This window comes from Triticum aestivum, chromosome 6B (genome assembly GCF_018294505.1).
Source record: "Triticum aestivum cultivar Chinese Spring chromosome 6B, IWGSC CS RefSeq v2.1, whole genome shotgun sequence".
Lineage (NCBI taxonomy): Eukaryota > Viridiplantae > Streptophyta > Magnoliopsida > Poales > Poaceae > Triticum > Triticum aestivum.
Window position 1 is genome coordinate 24,022,379 of NC_057810.1, and position 21,535 is coordinate 24,043,913.

General features: G+C 44.1%; 1 protein-coding gene and 1 pseudogene across 1 annotated transcript; both read right to left on the bottom strand.

The window, feature by feature from the left end:
• Positions 1–230: 230 nt before the first annotated feature.
• Positions 231–819, bottom strand: LOC123133221 (uncharacterized). The gene has a single exon (XM_044552745.1). It carries the CDS (start codon positions 788–790, stop codon positions 395–397), a length of 396 nt encoding a protein of 131 aa, XP_044408680.1. The 5' UTR covers positions 791–819; the 3' UTR covers positions 231–394.
• A 10,941-nt stretch (positions 820–11,760) lies between these two features.
• On the bottom strand, positions 11,761–19,131 carry LOC123135480 (wall-associated receptor kinase-like 6; annotated as a pseudogene).
• Positions 19,132–21,535: the final 2,404 nt, after the last annotated feature.

Below are 21,535 nucleotides of genomic sequence, written 5' to 3' on the forward strand. Positions count from 1 at the left end.
CTGAGATGGAAGGATGTGCTCCGAGATCATTTAGTTTATACTGTAGGAGCATAGGACTTCTAACTTGTTGACTACAACTCTGTTCTTCCTCACATACCCCAGTACCAAGTTGAATCAGAAACCAACTACTGCAGCTACTGAGCTTCCACTAGTTCCTGAACTTTAGAAGCAGTTTTTGTATTGAGCCACAGCAAACTGTCAGTTCAACGGATTATTCACAGCACAAAGGATATCAAATCTAGAGGCAAACCATCTGTATATGCCCAAACATAAATGAACAACAACACATGGTTGACAAATCGCATTATGCCATGCCAACTGATCTACCAAATTTGCCCATCAGTATAACCAAATTAGCGACATGTCCCGAAGAAACTGGGCATAAAACATGAATTCACCAGCTCGTGAGCCGGTCCAAGTTTCTCAGACGAGGCGAAGGGACGGGAGACTGACCGTCGCACTCGAGGTCACTGCCGGTGTCGACGGGGCCGAACTCGTCCACGGGGGCGCGCAAGGCGTCGACGTCGGGCGCCTGCAGCGAGGCGCTCTGGACGAGGCCTCGCGTGCCGCGGGAGTGGGCGCCGAGCAGGTTGGGGTTGGCCAGGACCCCGAAAGCGGAGTAGTTCTTCACGACACTGCCTTCCGCGTCCCAGCTCGGCATGTGGCCGCCGGCGGCGGCGAGCGCCTCGGGCAGGTCGAAGGCCGGCTTGAACTCGCGCGGCTTCTTGCGCGGCAACCCCACACGCATCTTGGTGCGGGTTCGCTTGAACTTGCGCCAGGAGCCTCCCATCGGCGCCAGGAGCCTCCCACAGGGGCGGGCGCGGCGGGCGGGGGCGCGGCGGCGGCGGGGCCCTCCATGGCCGGCGCGGCAGGAGGCGGCGGAAGGAGGAGGCCGGGAGGAGGAGGCGGTTTGCTCCCGCGCGAGCGAGGAGCGAGCGAGGAGGAGGAGTGCGGGTTGGGGGGCGATTTTCCCCTCAACCCCTACTTCTACAGATTGCAAAGTGGTTTGAGGGTTGGACCTCTAAATTTTTTTACGGGTTTGAGGGTTTAGAGGTTCTAGTCTACGGCGTTTTTTTGGCGAAAATTGTAAAAAAACGGTTATTTTTAGGGGTTTGAGGGTTTGAGGGCTCTACTAGTAATGCTCTAAGAGAGAAGGGAGGAAGAGGATGAGAGCCGCCACCAGGTTCCAGTTCTTCGATGCCCTTGCTCGGGAAAACCTAGCCCTACTTAACCTCGTTCTTGGTGTCCCAGATGTGGCCAGGGAAACGGGTGCTGGGCCTCCGTATGCACTGGGCCCGTTCGGCCCGGTGGATGTTGAGGTCTGGTCTTGGCAGGGTGGTACTTGCGCCGTAACAGTGCCCCCTCCTTGAGACACAGCTTGTCCCCAAGCTGGAGCACCTGTGAAGTGGTGTTGAAGCTCCGGCCGATCCTCCCATGTAGCGAACTTGGGTGGTTGATCTGTCCAACGAACTCGCACCTGAGGTACCGATGCGCCACCCCATTGTATGACGCGATCCTCCAGGATTTCTTCTGGTATCGGCGTCGATGATGCCGCTGCTGGCAGCTGCTGAAGTGCCTGCTCCGTCGGCGGAAGTGCTTGCCGCAGCTGGGAGACGTCGAACACGGGGTGGACGGTGCTGTTCTCGGGCATCTGCAGCTTGTACGCCACCGCGCCCACGCGACGGAGCACCTTGTAGGAACCGAAGTAGCGGAAGGCGAGCTTCTGATTCCTGCCCATAGCCACCGAACGCTGGACGTAAGGTTGCAGCTTGAGAAACACCCAATCGCCCACCGTGAAGACCTGATCGGAGCGGCGTTTGTCCGCGGAGTCCTTCATTTGTTGGCGAGCTCGCAGCAGATGCTGACGGATGAGGGCCGTCATCTGCACAAGGTCTTGGATTCATTCTGCCAAGTCTGGAGACACGCAAGCCACCGGGCCGACGATGCCGAAATGACGCGGGGCGTGGCCGTAGAGCACCTCGAAATGAGTAGTGCCCAAAGCTGAGTGTGGGGAAGTATTGTACCAGAACTCAGCGAGAGGGAGCCAGGTGTACCATTTGGTAGGACAGGCGTGGACGAAGCAGCACAAGAAGGTCTCCAAGCACTTGTTGACGCGCTCCGTTTGCCCGTCCGTCCGTGGGTGACGAGCCGTGCTCATGCGAAGCTTGGTGTGCGTCAAACGGAACAGCTCCTTCCACAGCACACTCGTGAAGATGGAGTTATGCTTATAAATATAAATGCACATGGTCCTATAGGAGAGCTTCGAGAAGTGTCCCAATTACGAAACACGGAAAATTATCCTATGGCAGGTTGTTGATAAGTCGGAGATAAAATTAGCGAAAAGATTTGAACCTCTGGGTCCAAGTGTGTTCCATCTAATGGATATTTCAAGAAATATATCAATGTTTGTTTGTATTTTGATCCTTATGGAAGTATTGTTACTTTATTTTTGTGGGCTATGACCCCATACTAACTGTTAGAGCATTGCCCAATATGTAGGAACTAGTGGAGTGTCCCGCGCAATTGCGCAGCTAGAGTAGTCGTTGTGTCGGCTCGGCGGTTATGAAATTTTGGAATTGTTTTTCTGATTCTTGATTGCATTAAGGTTATTAGGTCTCCATCACCTAAAATGGGTAAGAGGGCCAATAGTAAGTGTTTGAATTTAGGGGAAACAATTTTTGTTATATAGATAAAGGTATCCATGTATACAAAAGTGTTGAGATTTAAGAAATATTAGACAAATACTATTTGTTTTGCCTGTGATATGTATTCTCTTTTTAATAAGAACATCATTACAAAAAAATTAGGATATTCTACATTTGTTTTCTGAGTTGGACATATACATTTAATAAACATAGTTTAGACCTAACCAAATAAGAAGATAAGTCTTTCCTCCGTTCTAGTGAACCAATATGTTAATATCTTGTGCTACCTATACGGATATTACAGTTATTTACATCTATATTTGAGAAATGACTATTCATAATTGTCAGCAGATAAAGCCGGAACCTCGCCCGAATGCCGTTGATGAAACTTTTTCAACAGAACTAATTTATACCTTTTGCTGACACTTTTTTACTTATATTTTTTTGAAAGCAACTATTTATAAATTTCCATAGATAGAGGTTAAACCTTGGCCTTATTGGTGGCGATCTAGTTGATCAACCTTTTCCAATAGAACTAATTTACATCTTTGAATTATTTTCTTTTAAACTAAAACATACCGAGCATGCATAGCTTTTTTAAATAATTAGTTGGGTGACCCGTGCATCCGCACACCTTAGATTTCCATTCCTTTTGTTACGTTTATTCATGTATATTATATTAGATTTGATACACAGACACACCATTACATCTTTTTCATAATATTTAAACTGCTAATTTATATTCATTCGTTATTCCCAATACAATAATCTACACTATTTAGAATTATTATTTTTACTTCATTAGAGAACAAAAATTGTTAGCTTGTGTCACGTGTATTTCACCGGCAATTTTACTATTAATTATAATGTTTGACAACATGTTTTACAATTAAGACGTGTTTGAAAAATACATTGGTGTTTGCCTTTGTAGTTAGATTACCATAACATATATACATTGTAAATTTTCGGACTCTGTCACTTATATTTGTTTTTTATAGCAGTTCACATCAATAATTACATGCCGGCAATTTGCCCATTTGCATTAACTTTACATGTGGGTGCCGCTAGTTTTTTCTATTCCACCACTTGATCGGTTGTGCAAACTCCACCACGCTCGATGACAATATTTTCTATGCTCGCTCATCATGCTCGCGTCTTTGTTTTGAAAAACCTACCATCATTCTGCTTCCTCTTGCTTGTTACTCTTCCTAGTATTTTGCTAGCAGGCTTTGACTATCCTCCCTCAACTCCTGAAGGATACATCTCAGTGTTAGTTGTCACTACGGGACAACTCTATAGTTGTTGTCATGTGTCGCAGAGTAATTCTTTTTGTTAAATTTTGTCTTCTTGAAATGATGTATTTCGTCCAGACTATAAGTTGTATGAGGTATCATCATCTCACTCAAAATAATAGGACGATGTTGTTAATCCACATATTTTCCCTAAACAATAGCTGCATGCCTGGTATGCATCTCATTTTATTTTCTCAACCAAAATTTATAAGTTGTTCATATGTAGAAAAATGTACATAAAATTAAGGACGTAACTCACACAAATTTGCAACTGCCCCGTACTAAGGAGTGTCACCGAAATCTAAAATTGCACGTGTGTCCTTTTTTTAGTTGGCACGTCTGTTCTTGTTGTACATGATTTCTTACATTTACTTTGTTTCTTTCTTGGGGTAATTAATTTCCTATTTTTTCTGGAGTGCTTACATGTCTTGTTTATAGCAAGACAACTATGTACTTATTTTTTTGCAGGTTAAAAAATGGACCCTTATTTCTTTGGTAAACATTTGTGAACGGCGGACCGGCCAAACGCTCTGGCCGGTCGCCTCGCGCAGCCAACTCGCTGCTAGTGGCCCACGCACCGCCTTTTGACTGTTTCCCTTATCTCTTCATGCGGTGTCGTTCTCCTCCACTCATTTCCCCCACCCTGAACACTATCTCTCATCCCCTTTCCTATTCTTCTCCCACATGCTGTTGCTAGATATCCATGGCCACTTGCATTGCAAATACAGGGAAGGAGCCGGCTGCTGCGGGCGGGGGCAGCGACACAAGTGCTGCAAGTCGGCCAACGCAAGTGCTACAAGCAGCGGAGCCCCCTGTTTGGAGGGGAGGTGACGACGGGCTATAAGCGGGGCGGCCGACACCAACCACTGATGCGATTTGCCGGCAGAGATGCTGCTACCCAGGCGCGGTGGAGCTGCAACCTTAGTTCGGCGGAGCTACAACCATAGGCCGGTGGAGTTGCAACCAGCAAAACAAATGCTGGAACCAGCGACACGCGTGGTGCGACGGCGATCCATCCTTGCTGGAACCAGCAATTTTTTTTTGCTGGAAGCGATGATTTTTTTTGCTACAACCCAGTGACAATAATTCATAGTTTTGCTGGAAGCGGCAAGTGCTTTTGCTGGAACCATTTTCTTTTTTTGTTGCAAGCATAATTTCTATTTCTTATCTACCTTCTGATTTTTGCTGGAACAGACATCCGTTATTTTTGTTCCCATCATCTTGAAGTTTTGCTGGAACCAGCGTATTTTTCTGCTACAATTGTTCTTCACTTTTGCTGGAACTAGCGAACCTTTCTGTTTGCGATTTTGGCGATGGCGAGTGTGCCGGTGGTGAGGGTCGACGACGAGCGACGGGGGCGGCTGGGCATGAGGGGAGGTACCGCGTGCTGCACGACGCAGGGGAAGGGGGAGTGGGCGGCGCCATAGTTTTGTTTTCGTGGTTTTTCTCGTTTAGGATGTGGACGCGCGGATGTGAAAAAGACAAGGGTAGAGAGATATCATACGACTGCGTGTGGAGCGATCCGAGGGCTGCGCAGCGACCAGCCCAAACTTTGGGCTGGTGCGCCGGCGCCTAGTACTGGCCTATTTCTTTCAACAGCTGATGAAATATATGGACTTTAGAATCCGTTTGGCACTTCCTTCAAAAAAAAATCTGTTCGGCGCTCTCCTTTTTTGCGGGTGAATCCGATTGGTACTCTGAATGTGGACTAAAAAAACTGTTCGGTCTGATAAGAAAACTGTCGGCTATCTAGAAAGTTACTTTTGCTTTTCACAATATTATACACGTGACAGGTTGTAGCAGCTACACCTTAAATTAATATAGTATACGTGACTTTGAATGTGTCCTTCTCATGCACGCGTGCACTTTTCCTTCGTACTCCCTCCGTTCCTAAATATAAGTCTTTTTAGAGATTTCAATAAGGGACTACATACGGAGATATATAGACATATTTTGAAGTATAGATTCACTCATTTTACTCCGTATGTAGTCACTTATTAGAATCTCTAACAAGACTTACATTTAGGAACGGAGGGAATCGATACAATGACCTGGGCATTTTTTTTTGAGTGGACCGTGGCAGATTTTGGATGTGCATATATGTTTGTACACAATATTTGTATGTAACGCTATATCTTTAAATCTTGGCTGTTTATATCTAAATTTTTACGGTCGAGATAAGTATAACTGTGTGGATGAACGTGATGGCTTTCAAACATGTGCGAGCATGTAGTTCTTTCATAGTGCCTTTCTTACCTTTTCATTATCAATTTAATAAATGCCATTAAATAATTCTAACTGATTCATTTTAACAAAAGTTCGAGCCCGTACGAATGCACGGGTTCAAGACTAGTTCATTTAATTCATTAAGCTAACATTTGACATTAATCTAACATTTCTATCTAGCTAATTCATCTAATTCATCTCACCTTTGACATATATATAACATTTCTATCTAAACTAACATTTGACATTAATATATCTAATTTGATCATCTAATTAACAATTTGACATTATAATCTAATTCATCTAGCTAGCTAAAACTTTGACATCAACAATTTGACATTAATCTAAAAAACGGAAAACATAAAATAAGTAAAAAAATGAGTGTGTGCGTGTGCACGCGCCTGTACGCGTGTGTGTGTGTGTACGGGCGGGGTGCGACCATGGGGCGCGCAGGGGGCTCACAGGGCGGGGCGACCGGGGCGGCGACGGGGGGGGGGGGGGGGGGGGGGATCGACGGGCGCGGTGACGGGGCTGCGGCGGCGAGATGCGGCGACGACAGGGACGGCGACATGGACGGGCCGGGGCGGCGACACGACGGCGCGCGACGGGGGCGGCGGAGACGTCGAAGCAGAGGAGAGGAAGTGGAGATGAAACTGCAAATTTTTATAAGTGCTATATATATAGGAGGGGCATTTAGGACCGGCTGAAGCCATGACCCGGTACTACGTGTCAAATTTTGCCAGGCCAAGCGGTAGGAAGCGACCCCCTTTAGTACCGGGCCGTGGCTGCAACCAGTACTACCCCCCCCCCCCCTAGTACCGGTTGGAGCCACGACCCGATACTAAAGGGGGTGCGCTGGCTCCAGGCGATGCGCAAGTTTAGTCTCACCTTACTAACCGAGGAGCGCCAAGACCAATTTATAAGCACCGGCACGGGCTTTTTTTTTAATTTGCTTTTTCTTTTTTTCTTTTCTCCTTTATTTATTTTCTTTTTATTTATTTCTGAGTTGTTTTTCTGCTGTATTTAGAATTCCTTTGTGAATATTTTTGCTTTACGTACCAAAAGTTACAAACTTTCTATTAGTGTAAGTAGTTTTCAAATTTGAATAGTTTAAATTTGAATTATTTGAAATTTTTGTGAATCACTAGTTTGGGAATAACTTTATTTTAAAAATAGATTTTTCAGTGATTCTTTTTTCTTATGTTTAATATTAGTGTGTTTTATCATTATATTCAATTTAGTAATACTTAGATTATTTAATAATGAAATTTCTTTGTAACAGATGAGTTTTCGTTCGAAACCTGATACTTCGAAAAAGATTGTCCATTTTGTACACGAAGTGGATACAGTTTTTGCCGTAATCCTCTCTACTTTTTGCACATGCTATGTGGGTGAAATGATGATACCATGCCAATTTTCAACCTTTTCAGAGTTCATTTGTAGTGCTTTTCAATTTCAGGGTCATTTAGCTAAAAAACATGAAATGCATGAAAAATAGCAAATGATGTCAGAAAGGGTTGAAAGTTGATGACATATTTTTAAATAGTGCATACTGAACACAGAAAAAGTCTGGAGTTGTAATAAATTAAAAAAATGAAATATCTTTGTAACAGATGAGTTTTCGTCCGAAACCCTGATACTTCGAAAAAGATTGTCCATTTTATACACGAAATGGATCCAGTGTTTGCCGTAACCCTCTCTACTTTTTTGCACATGCTATGTGTGTGAAATGATGATACAATGCCAACTTTCAACCTTTTTCAGAGTTCATTTATAGTGCTTTTCAATTTAAGGGTCATTTAGCTCAAAAAAATAAGTAAATGCATCAAAAATAACAAATGATGTCAGAAAGGGTTGAAAGTTGATGACATGGCTTTGAATGGTGCATACTGAATGCACAAAAAGTCTGGAGTTGTAATAAGTTAGAAAATGAAATGCCTTTGTAACAGACGAGTTTTCGTCCGAAACCCTGATACCTCGAAAGAGATTGTCCATTTTGTACACAAAGTGCATCCAGTTTTTGCCATAACCCTCTCTACTTTTTTTTGCACATGCTATGGGGATGAAATGATGATACCATGCCGACTTTCAATCTTTTTAGAGTTCATTTGTAGTGGTTTACAATTTCAGGGTCATTTAGCTTGAAAACAATATCAGTAAATGAGCTGAAAATTAGCAAATGAAGTTAGAAAGGTACACGTTTGTCCGAAGCACAAAAGTACACGTTTCAAATGCAAAACACATAAGCACTCTAACTATTACAAAGATTCCCTACTGTCTTTGGGTGTGAAACTTTTTCTTCGCGTGTGTCCCTTTGCGCCGTAATCATGGACAATCTTCATCATTTAACTAGATGCTCGGGTCAATATTCACTTTGAAGGGAGCAATTTCATGAAACTTTTCATAATCTTCTGACATGTCTGTCTTGTCATCCACTCCCATGATGTTTCTTTTCCCTGAAAGAACTATGTGGCGCTTTGATTCATTGTATGATGTATTCGCTTCCTTATTTTTTTCTTTTTCTCGGCTTGTAGACATGTCCTTCACATAGAAAACCTGCGCCACATCATTGGTTAGGACGAATGGTTCGTCTGCGTACGCAAGATTGTTGAGATCCACTATTTTCATTCCGTACTACGGGTCTTCCTTTACGCCGCCTCCTGTTATATTGACCCATTTGCACCGAAACAAAGCGGCCTTCAAATCAAGTCCATAGTCCAGTTCCCATATCTCCTCTATGTAACCATAATATGTGTCCTTTCCCCTACTAGTTGCTGCACCAAAACGGACACCACTGTTTTGGTTGATGCTCTTTTTATCTAGGGCGATCGTGTAAAATGTATTCCCATTTATCTCGTATCCTTTGAAAGTCATTATATTCGAAGATGGTAACTGGGCCAGCAAGTACATGTCATCTTCAATATCGGCGTCTTGCATGGCATGTGTCTGCAACCAACCGACGAAAGTCCTCGTTTGTTCATGTGTAATCCAGTCTTCAGACTACTCCGGGTATTTGGAGCTTAGAATATTTTTGTGTTCCTCCATATACGGAGCCACCAAGGCGGAATTTTGTAGAACTATGTAGTGTGCTTCAGTGAGAGAATGCCCGTCCATACATATTATTTGATCCGGTCCTAGCATGCCATTTCCACCAGGTCTGCCCTTATGCCGCGATTCAGGAACACCAATCGGCTTAAGGTTAGGAATAAAGTCAACACAAAACTCAATGACCTCCTCATTATCATCGCCCTTGGAGATGCTTCCTTCTGGCCTATTTATTTAAGGCTCCTGTGAACCTCTCAAAGGGGAACATATTGTGTGGACATACAGGACCCAGAACGGCAATCCTTTCGCATAGGTGAACTAGGACATGCGTCATGATATTGAAGAAGGATTGTGGAAACACCAACTCGAAACTGACAAGACATTGCAACAAATCTTCAACCTTGGTATGATTTCTAGATCGATTACCTTCTGAGAGATTGCATTGAGGAATGCACACAGCTTCACAATGGCTAATCGAACGTTCTCCGATAGAAGCCTCCTCAATGCAACCGGAAGCAGCTGCGTCATAATCACGTGGCAGTCATGAGACTTTAGGTTCTGAAACTTTTTCTCTGTCATATTTATTATTCCCTTTATATTCGAAGAGAAGCTAGACGGTACCTTCATACTAAGCAGGCATTCAAAGAAGATTTTCTTCTCTTCTTTGGTAAGAGCATAGCTGGCATGACCCTGATGTATGTCGTCCTTTCCATGCATACGCTAATGGTTCTCCCGTGCCTCAGGTGTATCTTTTGTCTTCCCTTACACGCCCAAGAAGCCAAGCAGGGTCACGCAAAGATTCTTCGTCACGTGCATCACGTTGATGGCAAAGCGGACCTCCAGGTCTTTCCAATAGGGTAGGTCCCAAAATATATATTTCTTCTTCCACATGGGTGCGCGTCTGTCAGCGTCATTCGGAACAGATTGTCCACCAGGACCCTTCCCAAAGATTACCATCAAATCTTTGACCATATCATGTACATCATCACTGGTACGGTACGATGGCGAGGCTTTGTCTGGTGTTCCGCCTCACCTTTGAAATGCTTGCCTTTTTTTCTTAGGGGATGCCTGCTCAGAAGAAATCGACGATGTCCCAGGTACACATTCTTCTTACAATTATCCGAATATATACTGTTGATATCATCCAAACAGTGCGTGCATGCGCGGTATCCCTTGTTTGTCTGTCCTGAAAGGTTACTCAGAGCAGGCCAATCATTGATGGTCACAAACAACAACACATGTAGGTCAAATTCTTCCTGGTTGTGCTTATCCCACGCACGTACACCTTTTTCATTCCACAACTGTAAGAGTTCTTCAACTAATGGCCTTAGGTACACATCAATGTCGTTGCCGGGTTGCTTAGGGCCTTGGATGAGCACTGTCATCATAATGAACTTCCGCTTCATGCACAACCGAGGAGGAAGGTTATACATACATAGAGTCACATGCCAGGTACTATGGTTGCTGCTCTGCTCTCCAAAAGGATTAATGTCATCTGCGCTTAGACCAAACCATACGTTCCTTGCGTCACCTAAAAAGTCCTCTCAGTACTTTCTCTTGATTTTCTCCACTGCGACCCGTCAGCTGGTACTTTCAGCTTCTCGTCGTTCTTACGGTTTTCTCCATGCCATCGCATCGACTTGGCATGCTCTTTGTTTTGGAACAAATGTTTCAACCATGGTATTATTGGAACATCACCTTGGCAGGAATCGTCTTCCTGGGGCGCTCGCCCTCGACATCACCAGGGTCATCGCGGCTGATCTTATAGCGCAATGCACCGCATACCGGGCACGCGTTCAAATCCTTGTACTCATGGCGGTAGAGGATGCAGTCATTACGGCATGCATGTATTTTCTACACCTCTAATCCCAGAGGGAAGACAACCTTCTTTGCTTCGTATGTACTCTCGGGCAATTCATTGTTCTATGGAAGCATCTTCTTTAACATTATCAGCAACTTTCCAAATCCCTTGTCAGATACACCATTCTCTGCCTTCCATTGCAGCAATTCCAGTGTGGTGCCCAACTTTTTGTCAGCTTTGCAATTCGGGTACAACAATTTCTTGTAATCCTCTAACATGCGCTGCAACTTCTTATTCTCCTTTTCACTTGCGCAGTTTCTCTTTGCATCATCACTGGCCCGACCTAGATCATCAGCGGGCTCATCTGATGCCTCTTCTTCAACTTCTTCCTGCATTGCCAGCTCAGCTTCTTCCCCCATTGTTGTACCATCGTATTAAGGGAACCCATTGCCAGGATAGCTGTCGTCGTCCTCTTCTTCTTCATTATTTTCCATCATAACCCCTCTTTCTCCATGCTTGGTCCAAACATTATAGTGGGGCATGAAACCAGACTCAAACAGGTGGGCGTGAATGGTTCTTGACTTAGAGTAATTCATATCATTCTTACAGTTAGCACATGGACAAGGCATAAAACCATTCGCCGCTTGTTTGCCTCAGCCGCAAGCAGAAAAGTATGCAAACCATTAATGAACTGGGGAGAGCATCAGTCATCATACATCTATTGCCGGCTCATCTTCATTTACACAGCACCAAAAAGACCAAATTAATACAAGTTCGTACATAAAGTTCTTATTCTCATAAAACAACATACAAATAACTCTCTAGCTAAAGCATTTAAATGCAACAACAAATGCGATCAAGATTGCAACTAAGGTAACAATTGATCCAACAGCGTAATGATACCAAGCCTCACTATCGATGACACATTTTTTAATCTTTCCAATCTTCAAGCGCATTTTCTCCATCTTGATCTTGTGATCATCGACGACATCGGCAACATGCAACTCCAATTCCATCTTCTCCCCCTCAATCCTTTTCAACTTTTCTTTCAAATACTCATTTTCTTTTTCAACTAAATTTATCCTCTCGACAATAGGGTTGGTTGGAATTTCCGGTTCAAATACCTCCTAGATAAAAATATCTATGTCAACTTGATGGGCATATTTTGTCATAAACACGAAATGCAACAAATAGTTCTAAAAAAGAATATACCACATCTGAATCATAACCCGGACGAGGGCCGACGGGGGCGGATATCAAAACCATGACACTATGTATAACAAACAACGTACATGTAAGATAATTATACAAGTAACTATATATTTAAATCACACACACATGATATTTTCTTATACTAAAAAGATAAGAACAAGAGGCTCACCACAATGTGGAGCCGGCGACGGGACGGTGCGGGTGATCGACGGTGGTTAGGACAGAGACGGGAAGACACTAAGTAAACCACACCTACATATGCAAACTAAGAGTTATTTTGACCTCAATTTGCATATAAATCAAAATACTACCACATATAATTCCTCCCAAAATAAAACCCACAAATCATTATACTTATAGAGCATTGCAAGAGCTAATCTAGCAATGAGAGATGAAAGGACAAAGTTGCTAACCTTTGTGATCACTTGGATGGATGGGGTGCCTTCAAATTTTCATAAATTTTGGCAAAAATAGAGTGTGAGCTCGAGCAATGGGGAAGAACAGAGGGGAGGAAGGAATGAAAGGGAAAAAACAGAGAGAAATGGGGGCGGGCTCGACGAAGGGTTTATATAGAGGCATCTCTAGTCCCGGTTGATTATACGAACCGGGACTAAAGGTGCATCTTTAGTCCCGGTTCATGGCATGAACCGGTACTAGAGGTGCTGGTTGGGCCGCAGCCTGACACCAGCCTGCCACCACCTCTTTAGTACCAGTTTGTGGCACGAACCGATACTAGAGGTTCGCGACGAACCAGGACTAATGACCATCGTCCGCCTAGCCGTTGGAACCGGCACTAATGGTCACATTAGTGCCGGTTCAATTTAAAACCGGGACTAATGTGCTTCACATTAGGCCCTTTTTCTACTGGTGATTCCATACGTGGATGCTGATCGGGATGCTGTCCCTAACAATAGTTCCGCACTGAGCAGAAAATGCATCCTTGGTCCGCCGGGTTCACTCGGTTGGCCATCGTCCGCGATTGCTGTGATCATGAACCTTTCATCTGGGCGCAACCTTTTCTTCGGGCCTCGTCTCGTTACCGAAGTTTTGCTCGATCTGGTGGGCTATAAAAGAAGAAAGAAGAGTTAATATATGTACATACCAAAACAATTAATGCATCAATTAGCTAGTCAGCACAAGCTTAATTAATGTATATACCTCGCCGGACTTCGCAACAGCTGATCCCGACTCCGTTCGGTCATCGGAGCCGTCATCACAGTCTCCTTCTTCCACAAGAGTTCCTCTGGAGCTTGATAAGGTAATTTTATGGAAGGTCCCATGATGAGGTCCGAAAGCTATAACAAGATATCCTAATTTTATGGAGTGGCTTTGCATTAATATATTGACTTTTTTTGCATTTATTTGGGCAACTCCAAGTAAAAGCATTACTTGATTTGAACACTTTGTGACATCCTTTGCTTTTTAATTGTTTTAACACATGAAAATGAGGATGTTACAATTCACAATGCGGCCTGGACATAATAATAATATGGTACATCCGTAGCACAATTTTTTTTTTGTTAAGACAAGAATGAGAATGAAATTTTCCAATCTGGACAGTATAAAGCGCCCATTATTTAGTGCACTATACAATGTAGAGTATACTTTACCCTCTCCATCATAGGACGCAAAAAATGTAGCACTTCAATAGGAAAAGTAGACAACCAAACATTAATGCGAAGAACACGATGGACTAGCTAGCGTGGGAGAGTCGCCGATGCCATGAACTCTTGCTCCAAGCTGTAGCAATTTTGATTCCTTTGAGAAGCTATATTAACTCTGTCTACTATACCACTCGGAGTAGTCAACTTCGGAAGAGAGTCTTGGCTTTGTCCACTTAACAAGGGTTGCATGTCTTCATTTTTGACAACAACCTAACATGATCTCAACCTTTTAGATCGCTCATACTGTAGTTTCATCTCCACTTGTTTCATTGTAGGTCTCTCTTCACCTCGTAGTTGCAAGCAAGTCTCCGCAAGATTGGCGACATCATTAATCTCTTCATTTGTTGCTTCCTCGAGAACTTGAGTAGCTACTATTTCTGCAAGTGGTTTCTCTCTCATCTCCCAAAGGAAGTAGTTGAACAAGTTTTGCGTTAGCCCAGAGTCACTTGTAAAAATAGGCTTCTTTCTGAGCAGTAACTCTACAAGTACTACACCAAAACTATAGACATCACTCTTCTCATTCAACATACCAGTGTGGTAATATTCTGGATCCAAGTATCCAAATGTGCCTTGTATATTTGTAACGACATGAGTTTGGTCAATAGGAACCAACCTTGAAGCGCCAAAATCTGATACTTTTGCAGTGTAATTTCCATCTAAGAGTATGTTAGTGGACTTCACATCACGATGAAATATTGATACTGAAGCAGCTGAGTGGAGGTAATAGAGTGCTCCAGCAGCTTGTGCAGCAATTTTCAAACAATCATCCCATGACAAGATAGAGCTGCTAGTGGTACTGGCATGAAGGATTCCAAATAATGAACCATTAGGGATGAAGTCATACACTAGCAGTGGGACTTCTCTCTCAAGACAACAACCAAAGAGCTTCACAATATTACGGTGATTTACCTGGGAGAGGACTGCAACCTCATTGATAAACTGGCTTATCTCAACTTGCTCAATGACTTTAGACTTCTTTATGGCCACTACCCGTTGATCGGATAAGATGCCTTTATAAACCATGCCATGCCCTCCACGACCAACGATACGTGTGGGATCAAAGTAATTTGTTGCCTTTTCTAACTCTGATAGTGAGAAAATCTTAGTGTTGTCATTTGCATTTTCATCTGACGATATCAATTGTTCGAGGAGTAGACCTTGGTTCTGCCAAAAATGCTTTCTTTGCAGTTTCTTCTTGATGTCTTTTTTCCATCTACGGATGAGTAATATTACAATTGACATGAGAAGTATAATTCCAAAACCAACGCTAATCCCAATGGCGATACCTGTAATGATTATGCCCGTCATCACTGTTCAGAATTTTATGTAGCTCATTATGTGGAGTTGGTTGTACCGTGGACTCACCTAGTACCAGATTTTGTTTTTTGGTCGGTGTGCACATCTTGGTTGCAGTGTCATACACTGTATTACTAGGACATTCAGTGCAATAATGACTTCCTTTAGTGTTATGGCAAATCCCATTACATGTTCCTGGTGTCTCGCACTCGTCAACATCTGCAACAATAAGTATATATAATGCGAGATTAAAATACATAAGTATTGTAATTAAGTTGCCCATTAGTGCCTGCACGTAATACCAGCATAGGTTATTTTGAGCTTTATGTAAGTTTATCATTAGGGGCACATCAGAAATTATAGAATGAACTCATACAGGTTACCATGTGCACAAAGTATGTATAGAGGTGGAGCTTGATCATGTTTTTTTTGCATATCTAAGTTTTTTTTTACTTTGAGATATAAAGGTATCACTTCTCGAAAAGGTGTGCGATCATCCATTTATTATGGCATTTCCCTAATAAAGGTACGTTTTGCATATTAGTAGTATTTAGGAGGTGTGCACAACGGAGGAGGAGGCAGAGAGATGCAGTGTGTACCTTTGCATCCATCCGCAATATATGGATTCCCATTGAAGCCGGCCATACATGTGCAACGGTAACCGTAATATTCTCGTTCAGATTTGACACCCAAGCATGTGCTATTCATGCTGACACATGCATATCCGGTCGTATTCTCCTGTGACTCGTGGCATGTTAAATTGGCTACAGCCCACTGCTGTGGTACTACACCCGCGGAGGCAACATAGAGGCCTGGATCTTGAGGTACACTCACCGAAAGGTACTCTTCAGCCCCTCCATGATACGTATATTCTTTACATAAGTGATCCCTTCTGTATTGTAGTTCATGTCAAGAATCTGGAGGGTAGACAAAGAAGAATTTGTACAATTGAGCTGAAATGACATCCTTGCAGAACAACCATCCTCTAGGCCAAATGGGAAAGGGACACTGATTTCTCCACACCATCTAGAGCAGTTGGTCTTCCGTTGTATCGGATGGTACCCTGATTTCATAAAAAAGGTCAGCGCATCTATTTTAATATTACCTCTCAAACAAGAACAAAATCATACCCAATACAAGAGGTCACGTGATCAACTTCTAAAGATCCCAACGGATTAATGTCACGACCAACACACTCAGTTTCTATTCAAGGGAATTATAGCTTTATTAACCAGATATTACTAGGAAAGAACCGTATGCCAAATGTATATGAGCTAGATCATGCAGCATCAGACTTCCGCATGTCCTTTCCTTGTTGAAGCTGTTGGCTTGAAGTTTTACTTGGGGATGGGTGATAACTAACATTGGCTTGCGAGCCCTCTTGAAGGCATTGTCTTCGAGCCTTGCGCCCTTTGTTTGGTCAAATGTGGCTTGACTGGTGGATTATGGTCCATGGTCATAGGTTTTATGATAGAACTACAGAGATGGTGCCGCCAAGCACGTTCAATGTGGATGGCCTTGATTTTCTTCTTTACCGAAAAAGCTTTCGTCCAGCTTTATATATAAATTAACAATCATTGAGAGCTCTATACAAACTCACGCCACCACAACACACGCACACGCCCAAGGCGGATACATCGGCGTTGAGCGCAGCAACACCACCTCTACCACTAGGAGAGCTACTGGGGTCCTCAACCATGAACACGCCAACGCGAAGAGACGAAGCTGTATATGACGACCCGTGAGATCCAAAGAGGTACCTTCAGGAAGGACACGACACCAGAGGGCCACCACCACCCGATCCGACGATTAGGGTTTCCCCTGGAACAACACGACATGCAATGAGGACCACGACGACACCTTCAAGAAGGGTACGGACATCGTCGCCGCCGGCTGCCCGAAGACAGAACAAATTTTCATCCCGGCCCACACTCATCGCCCCTGGCATAGATACGAACGCCGCACCTCGGCCACCGATCGTCACACCCGGCCACCACACCACCCACATGCCATGGCCACCAGGCAGCACCTTAGCACGAGCTCCACCCGCGTTCCCACTACCAGAGCCGCCGCCCCGACATTCAAGACCGCCCCACCCACATCAACATGTACCATCGACGAAGTAGCCGGAAAAGCAGACCCTTCTGGTAAGCCTGGGGCCCCGCCGGCCAGAGCAGAGCAGGGGAGGCCACTAGCAGCTGCCGGCCACGTCGTACCTGCCGCGCCATTTCTTGAACAGGGGCCAAGTCACCGTAGTCACCCCTGGCAACAACAAGACCCGGAGGCACCCCTGCCCCGGAGCGCCCCTGCCACCGAGGCCAGCCAAAGCCGAGAAGCACTGAGCCACCATGCTCCACCCGTCGGACGCGCCACGAACCACGTAGTCGAACGCCCCATGAATCAGAAGGAAGGGGTCAAACAACCGGCACTGCGACGCCACCCCGACCAGCCGTCGGGGCTTCGGTCAGGGTAGCCGCCGGCAACCCAAGCTGCCCGTGGCCGCACCGCCACGAGTTCATATCTAGAAGAGCCGCCACGGCCGGCTCCCCAACCTCTGGCCCGCACCACCACCACCTACTGCCGCAACGACACCACCACTTGTTGCGACCACAGCAGAGGCGGTCACCAGCAGCCCACGCCGCCCGCAGGCCGCGCAGCCTCAAGCCAGATCTGGCCGTGCCGGGCCAAGCCGCCGCCGTGTCAGGCAACGCAACACCTCTTACCCCCCCCCCCCCCCCCCCCCCCGCGTTCACATGAGAGGTAAGAGTTCATAATAGACCAGAGCCATTGATTTGATTAAGTAGTGGTCAGATTAACTCTTGCCTTCTTACCTCCCATGTGAGAGGGGGGGGGGGGAGGGTGTAAAAGAGAGCATGTTAAAACTACTCATAAGGCCCTAGGTGAAACCGGAGGTCGCACCATAGAAACGGTAGAATAATCCTACAACTTACGAAATAAAAGAACCTGAGCTTGAACTCATAGAAACGGTGGAGTAATTACCTTTGTCACGGGAGCAGCCATTGGTTATGTATGGATTGCCTCGGTAACTACGGTCACAGTGACAATAATAAGTGACGTTAGATGAATCGAATCGCCCACTGCTATGGTTGCTGAGACATGCATAATCTGTGCCAGGTTCATCAACGGCGATTGCCCAGTAAATATAGGCGTAATCAGAGGTTACTACATTAATTGTATCCCATATGGAGCTTCGGTTACTCTGCGATTGGAACTTCCGCTTTCCAATCTTGTGGCGGACAAACTTGATGTCCAAGCCGGCACCCAACTCAGAGTAACCTACGGCAGTGCAACATCCTGTACCGTTGCAGTCCTGCCTGGCCACTGTATCTGTGATATCTTCGTCAGGGCATGTAGAACTGCACTGACCCACCATCTTGTTCGTGTCGTGCTGGAGCACATACATGTTGAAGTCGCAACCAGTGAAGTTTAAATATATGTAATTGATACCGAGAGATCTCCCAGGGTTCCAGGAGATGTTGTATGCATCCACCTCAGGTCTCACGGAGACGGATTGGGAAAACGATACATCAATACCTGATGTGTCGCCGGGTCTGATGTCATTGACAACCTCGGTGATGCCGTCGCGCAGGAAGAGTCTGGGGGGCTGCGAGGCACCGTGGGTGCTTCTATTGCAGATGAGTTCAAAGCCTTGCTGTGGCGGCTGGAAGCAGCCCGGCCCTATGCCGAACGGGTAGTCGAAACTGAGGTTGCCACAGCTCTTCGGGCAGCCGGCCAGGGAGGGAAGAGCACTCCTGTTCCCGGCCTGGCTTCCGTGCGTGCCTGCAGATGCTCGCACCACTGCCGTCCATAGCAACAGCAGCACGAGCAGGCAGAGGAGCCTCATCTTCATCAAAGTATCCGAGCCGAGGGGAAATGGTGTATTGAGGGGCGTCTGGCTGATTTAGCTAAATGTGCAATATCTATACATGTGCAATATCACTCTGCTAAATGGAATTACGGCATCTTACTTCAAATTTTAAACGGAATTACGCGTTCCATCGCTGTTGTGGAGAAAAAAGAAACACCACCAGCACGCCACCATAAATGCATGCAGTATCATTTTCCAAACTTGGTTTTGTAAGGCAGGGAAGGCCTTTGAACTGTTCAGTACCCCCTACCACGGGTTAGAATGTTGTGCCACAAGGTTGGCATTAATTTGTGATGTAACACGTAGTACTTGTGGCAAGAACAAGTCCGTGTATTCTCTGCCTGCCAGTGAACGGCTTTGGACACAGTAAATAAGAAAGCTACCCCTGCTGTCCTGATCTCCACTTGGAAATAAAGACTTCAGACTCCACCAAGTCAGTCAAGCCGAAGGGGAGAGGGTTTTTTGGAATGGTACTAGCATTATACTACAGAAATATCCAAAGCCGTTTCACTGGCAGAGGATACACGGACTTGTTCTTGCCACAAATGCTACATCAGAAATGCCAACCTTGTGGCACAACATTTTTGTGATAATAACCTCCGTCCACGTTTATTGGGCCCCTTCGTATTTTGGGTCAAACTACAGACTACTAAAATATAAAGTATATTCTATAAAAAAGATTATACTACTGGATTTGTATTTGAAAGAGTTTCCCGACAATATAATTTTTGTGACATATAGTTTGCATTTTGTTAGTTAATTTATAGGTCAAACTTTAGCCCAAAATAAGAGGGGGTCTAATAAACCCGGACGGAGGGAGTAACCCGTGTACATTGGTTATTGTAAGCTTGAAATTGTCAAATTTGTTCGAATTACAATATGTGCCCACATGAGCTTTTCTCCAAAGTTTTCCAACAGATCAGTGTAGCTTTTGTTATAATAGGCATGTACATGACTTGAATGATTTATGAACTTCAAATTTTCTTGTATTTTTCTTCATAGGTCATTCCAATATCATTTCTTCATAGGTCATTCCTTCATAGGTTGTATGACTCAACATGGTATTTAGAATATCACTTGCATATCAGTCAAACGCAAACGTAAAAAGATAGGTCTAATTATTTCAGAAAAACACATAAAATCCTCATCATCCTTTTTCTTGGATGGCTTAGGAGGAAAAGGCATGGGTTTATGAACCCATGGTTCTCTTTCTTTACCGTGCTTCCTAGCAACGAAGTCTCACTTATCATAATGTTGATTATTTGATTGTGGGTTATCAAGATCAACAGCAGGTTCACTCTCTACATCATCATTATTATTAGGTTGAGCATCAACATGAACATCACCATTAACATTATCACTAGGTTCGTGTTCATCACCAGATCGTGTCTCAGCATCAAAAATAGAAATATCATTAGGATTCTCAGGTGTGTCTACAACAGGTTCACTAGAAGCATGCAAAGTCCTATCAGTTTTCTTTTTCTTTTTCTTACTAGGACTAGGTGCATCAACTCTGAGAATCTTGCTCAACTCTCTTAGGATGACCCTCATGATACAAAGAATCCTGAGTCATTTTACCACCTCTAGTTATAACCCTAACAACATTATCATTGTTCTTATTATTTAACTCATTGAGCAAATCATCCTGTGCCTTAAGTACTTGTTCTACTTGAGTTGTAATCATGAAAGCATGCTTACTAATAAGCCTAAGATTATTAACGGTTCTACTTATATAATTACCCAAACGGTCAAGCGTGTAAGCATTACGTTTCAATTGTCTACTAACTTAAGCATTGAAATTTTCTTGTTTAATAATAAAGTTATCAAACTCATCAAAGCATTGACTAGCAAACTTATTATGAGGAATATCACCTTCATCAGATCTATAGAGAGAATTTACCTCTACTACCTGTGTCGGGTTATCAAGACCATGTATTTCTTCAATAGGCGGTAGATTCTTAACATCTTCAGCTTTAATATCTTTTTCTTTCATAGATTTCTTTCCCTCTTGCATATCTTCAGGACTGAGAAATAGAATACCTCTTTTCTTCGGAGCTGGCTTAAGAGTTGGTTCAGGAAGTGTCCAATCATTATCATTACTCAATATATTATTCAATAGCAATTCAACTTGCTCAACAGTTCTTTCCCTGAAAACACAACCAGCACAACTATCCAGGTGGTCTCTGGAAGCATCGGTTAGTCCATTATAAAAAATATCAAGTATTTCATTTTTCTTGAGAGGATGATCAGGCAAAGCATTAAGTAATTGGAGAAGCATCCCCCAAGCTTGTGGGAGACTCTCTTCTTCAATTTGCACAAAGTTAAATATTTCCTTTAAGGCAGCTTGTTTCTTATGAAGAGGGAAATATTTTCCAGAGAAGTAGTAAATCATATCCTAGAGACTACGCACACAACCAGGAGCAAGAGAATTAAAAGATAACTTAGCATCACCCTTTAACGAGAAA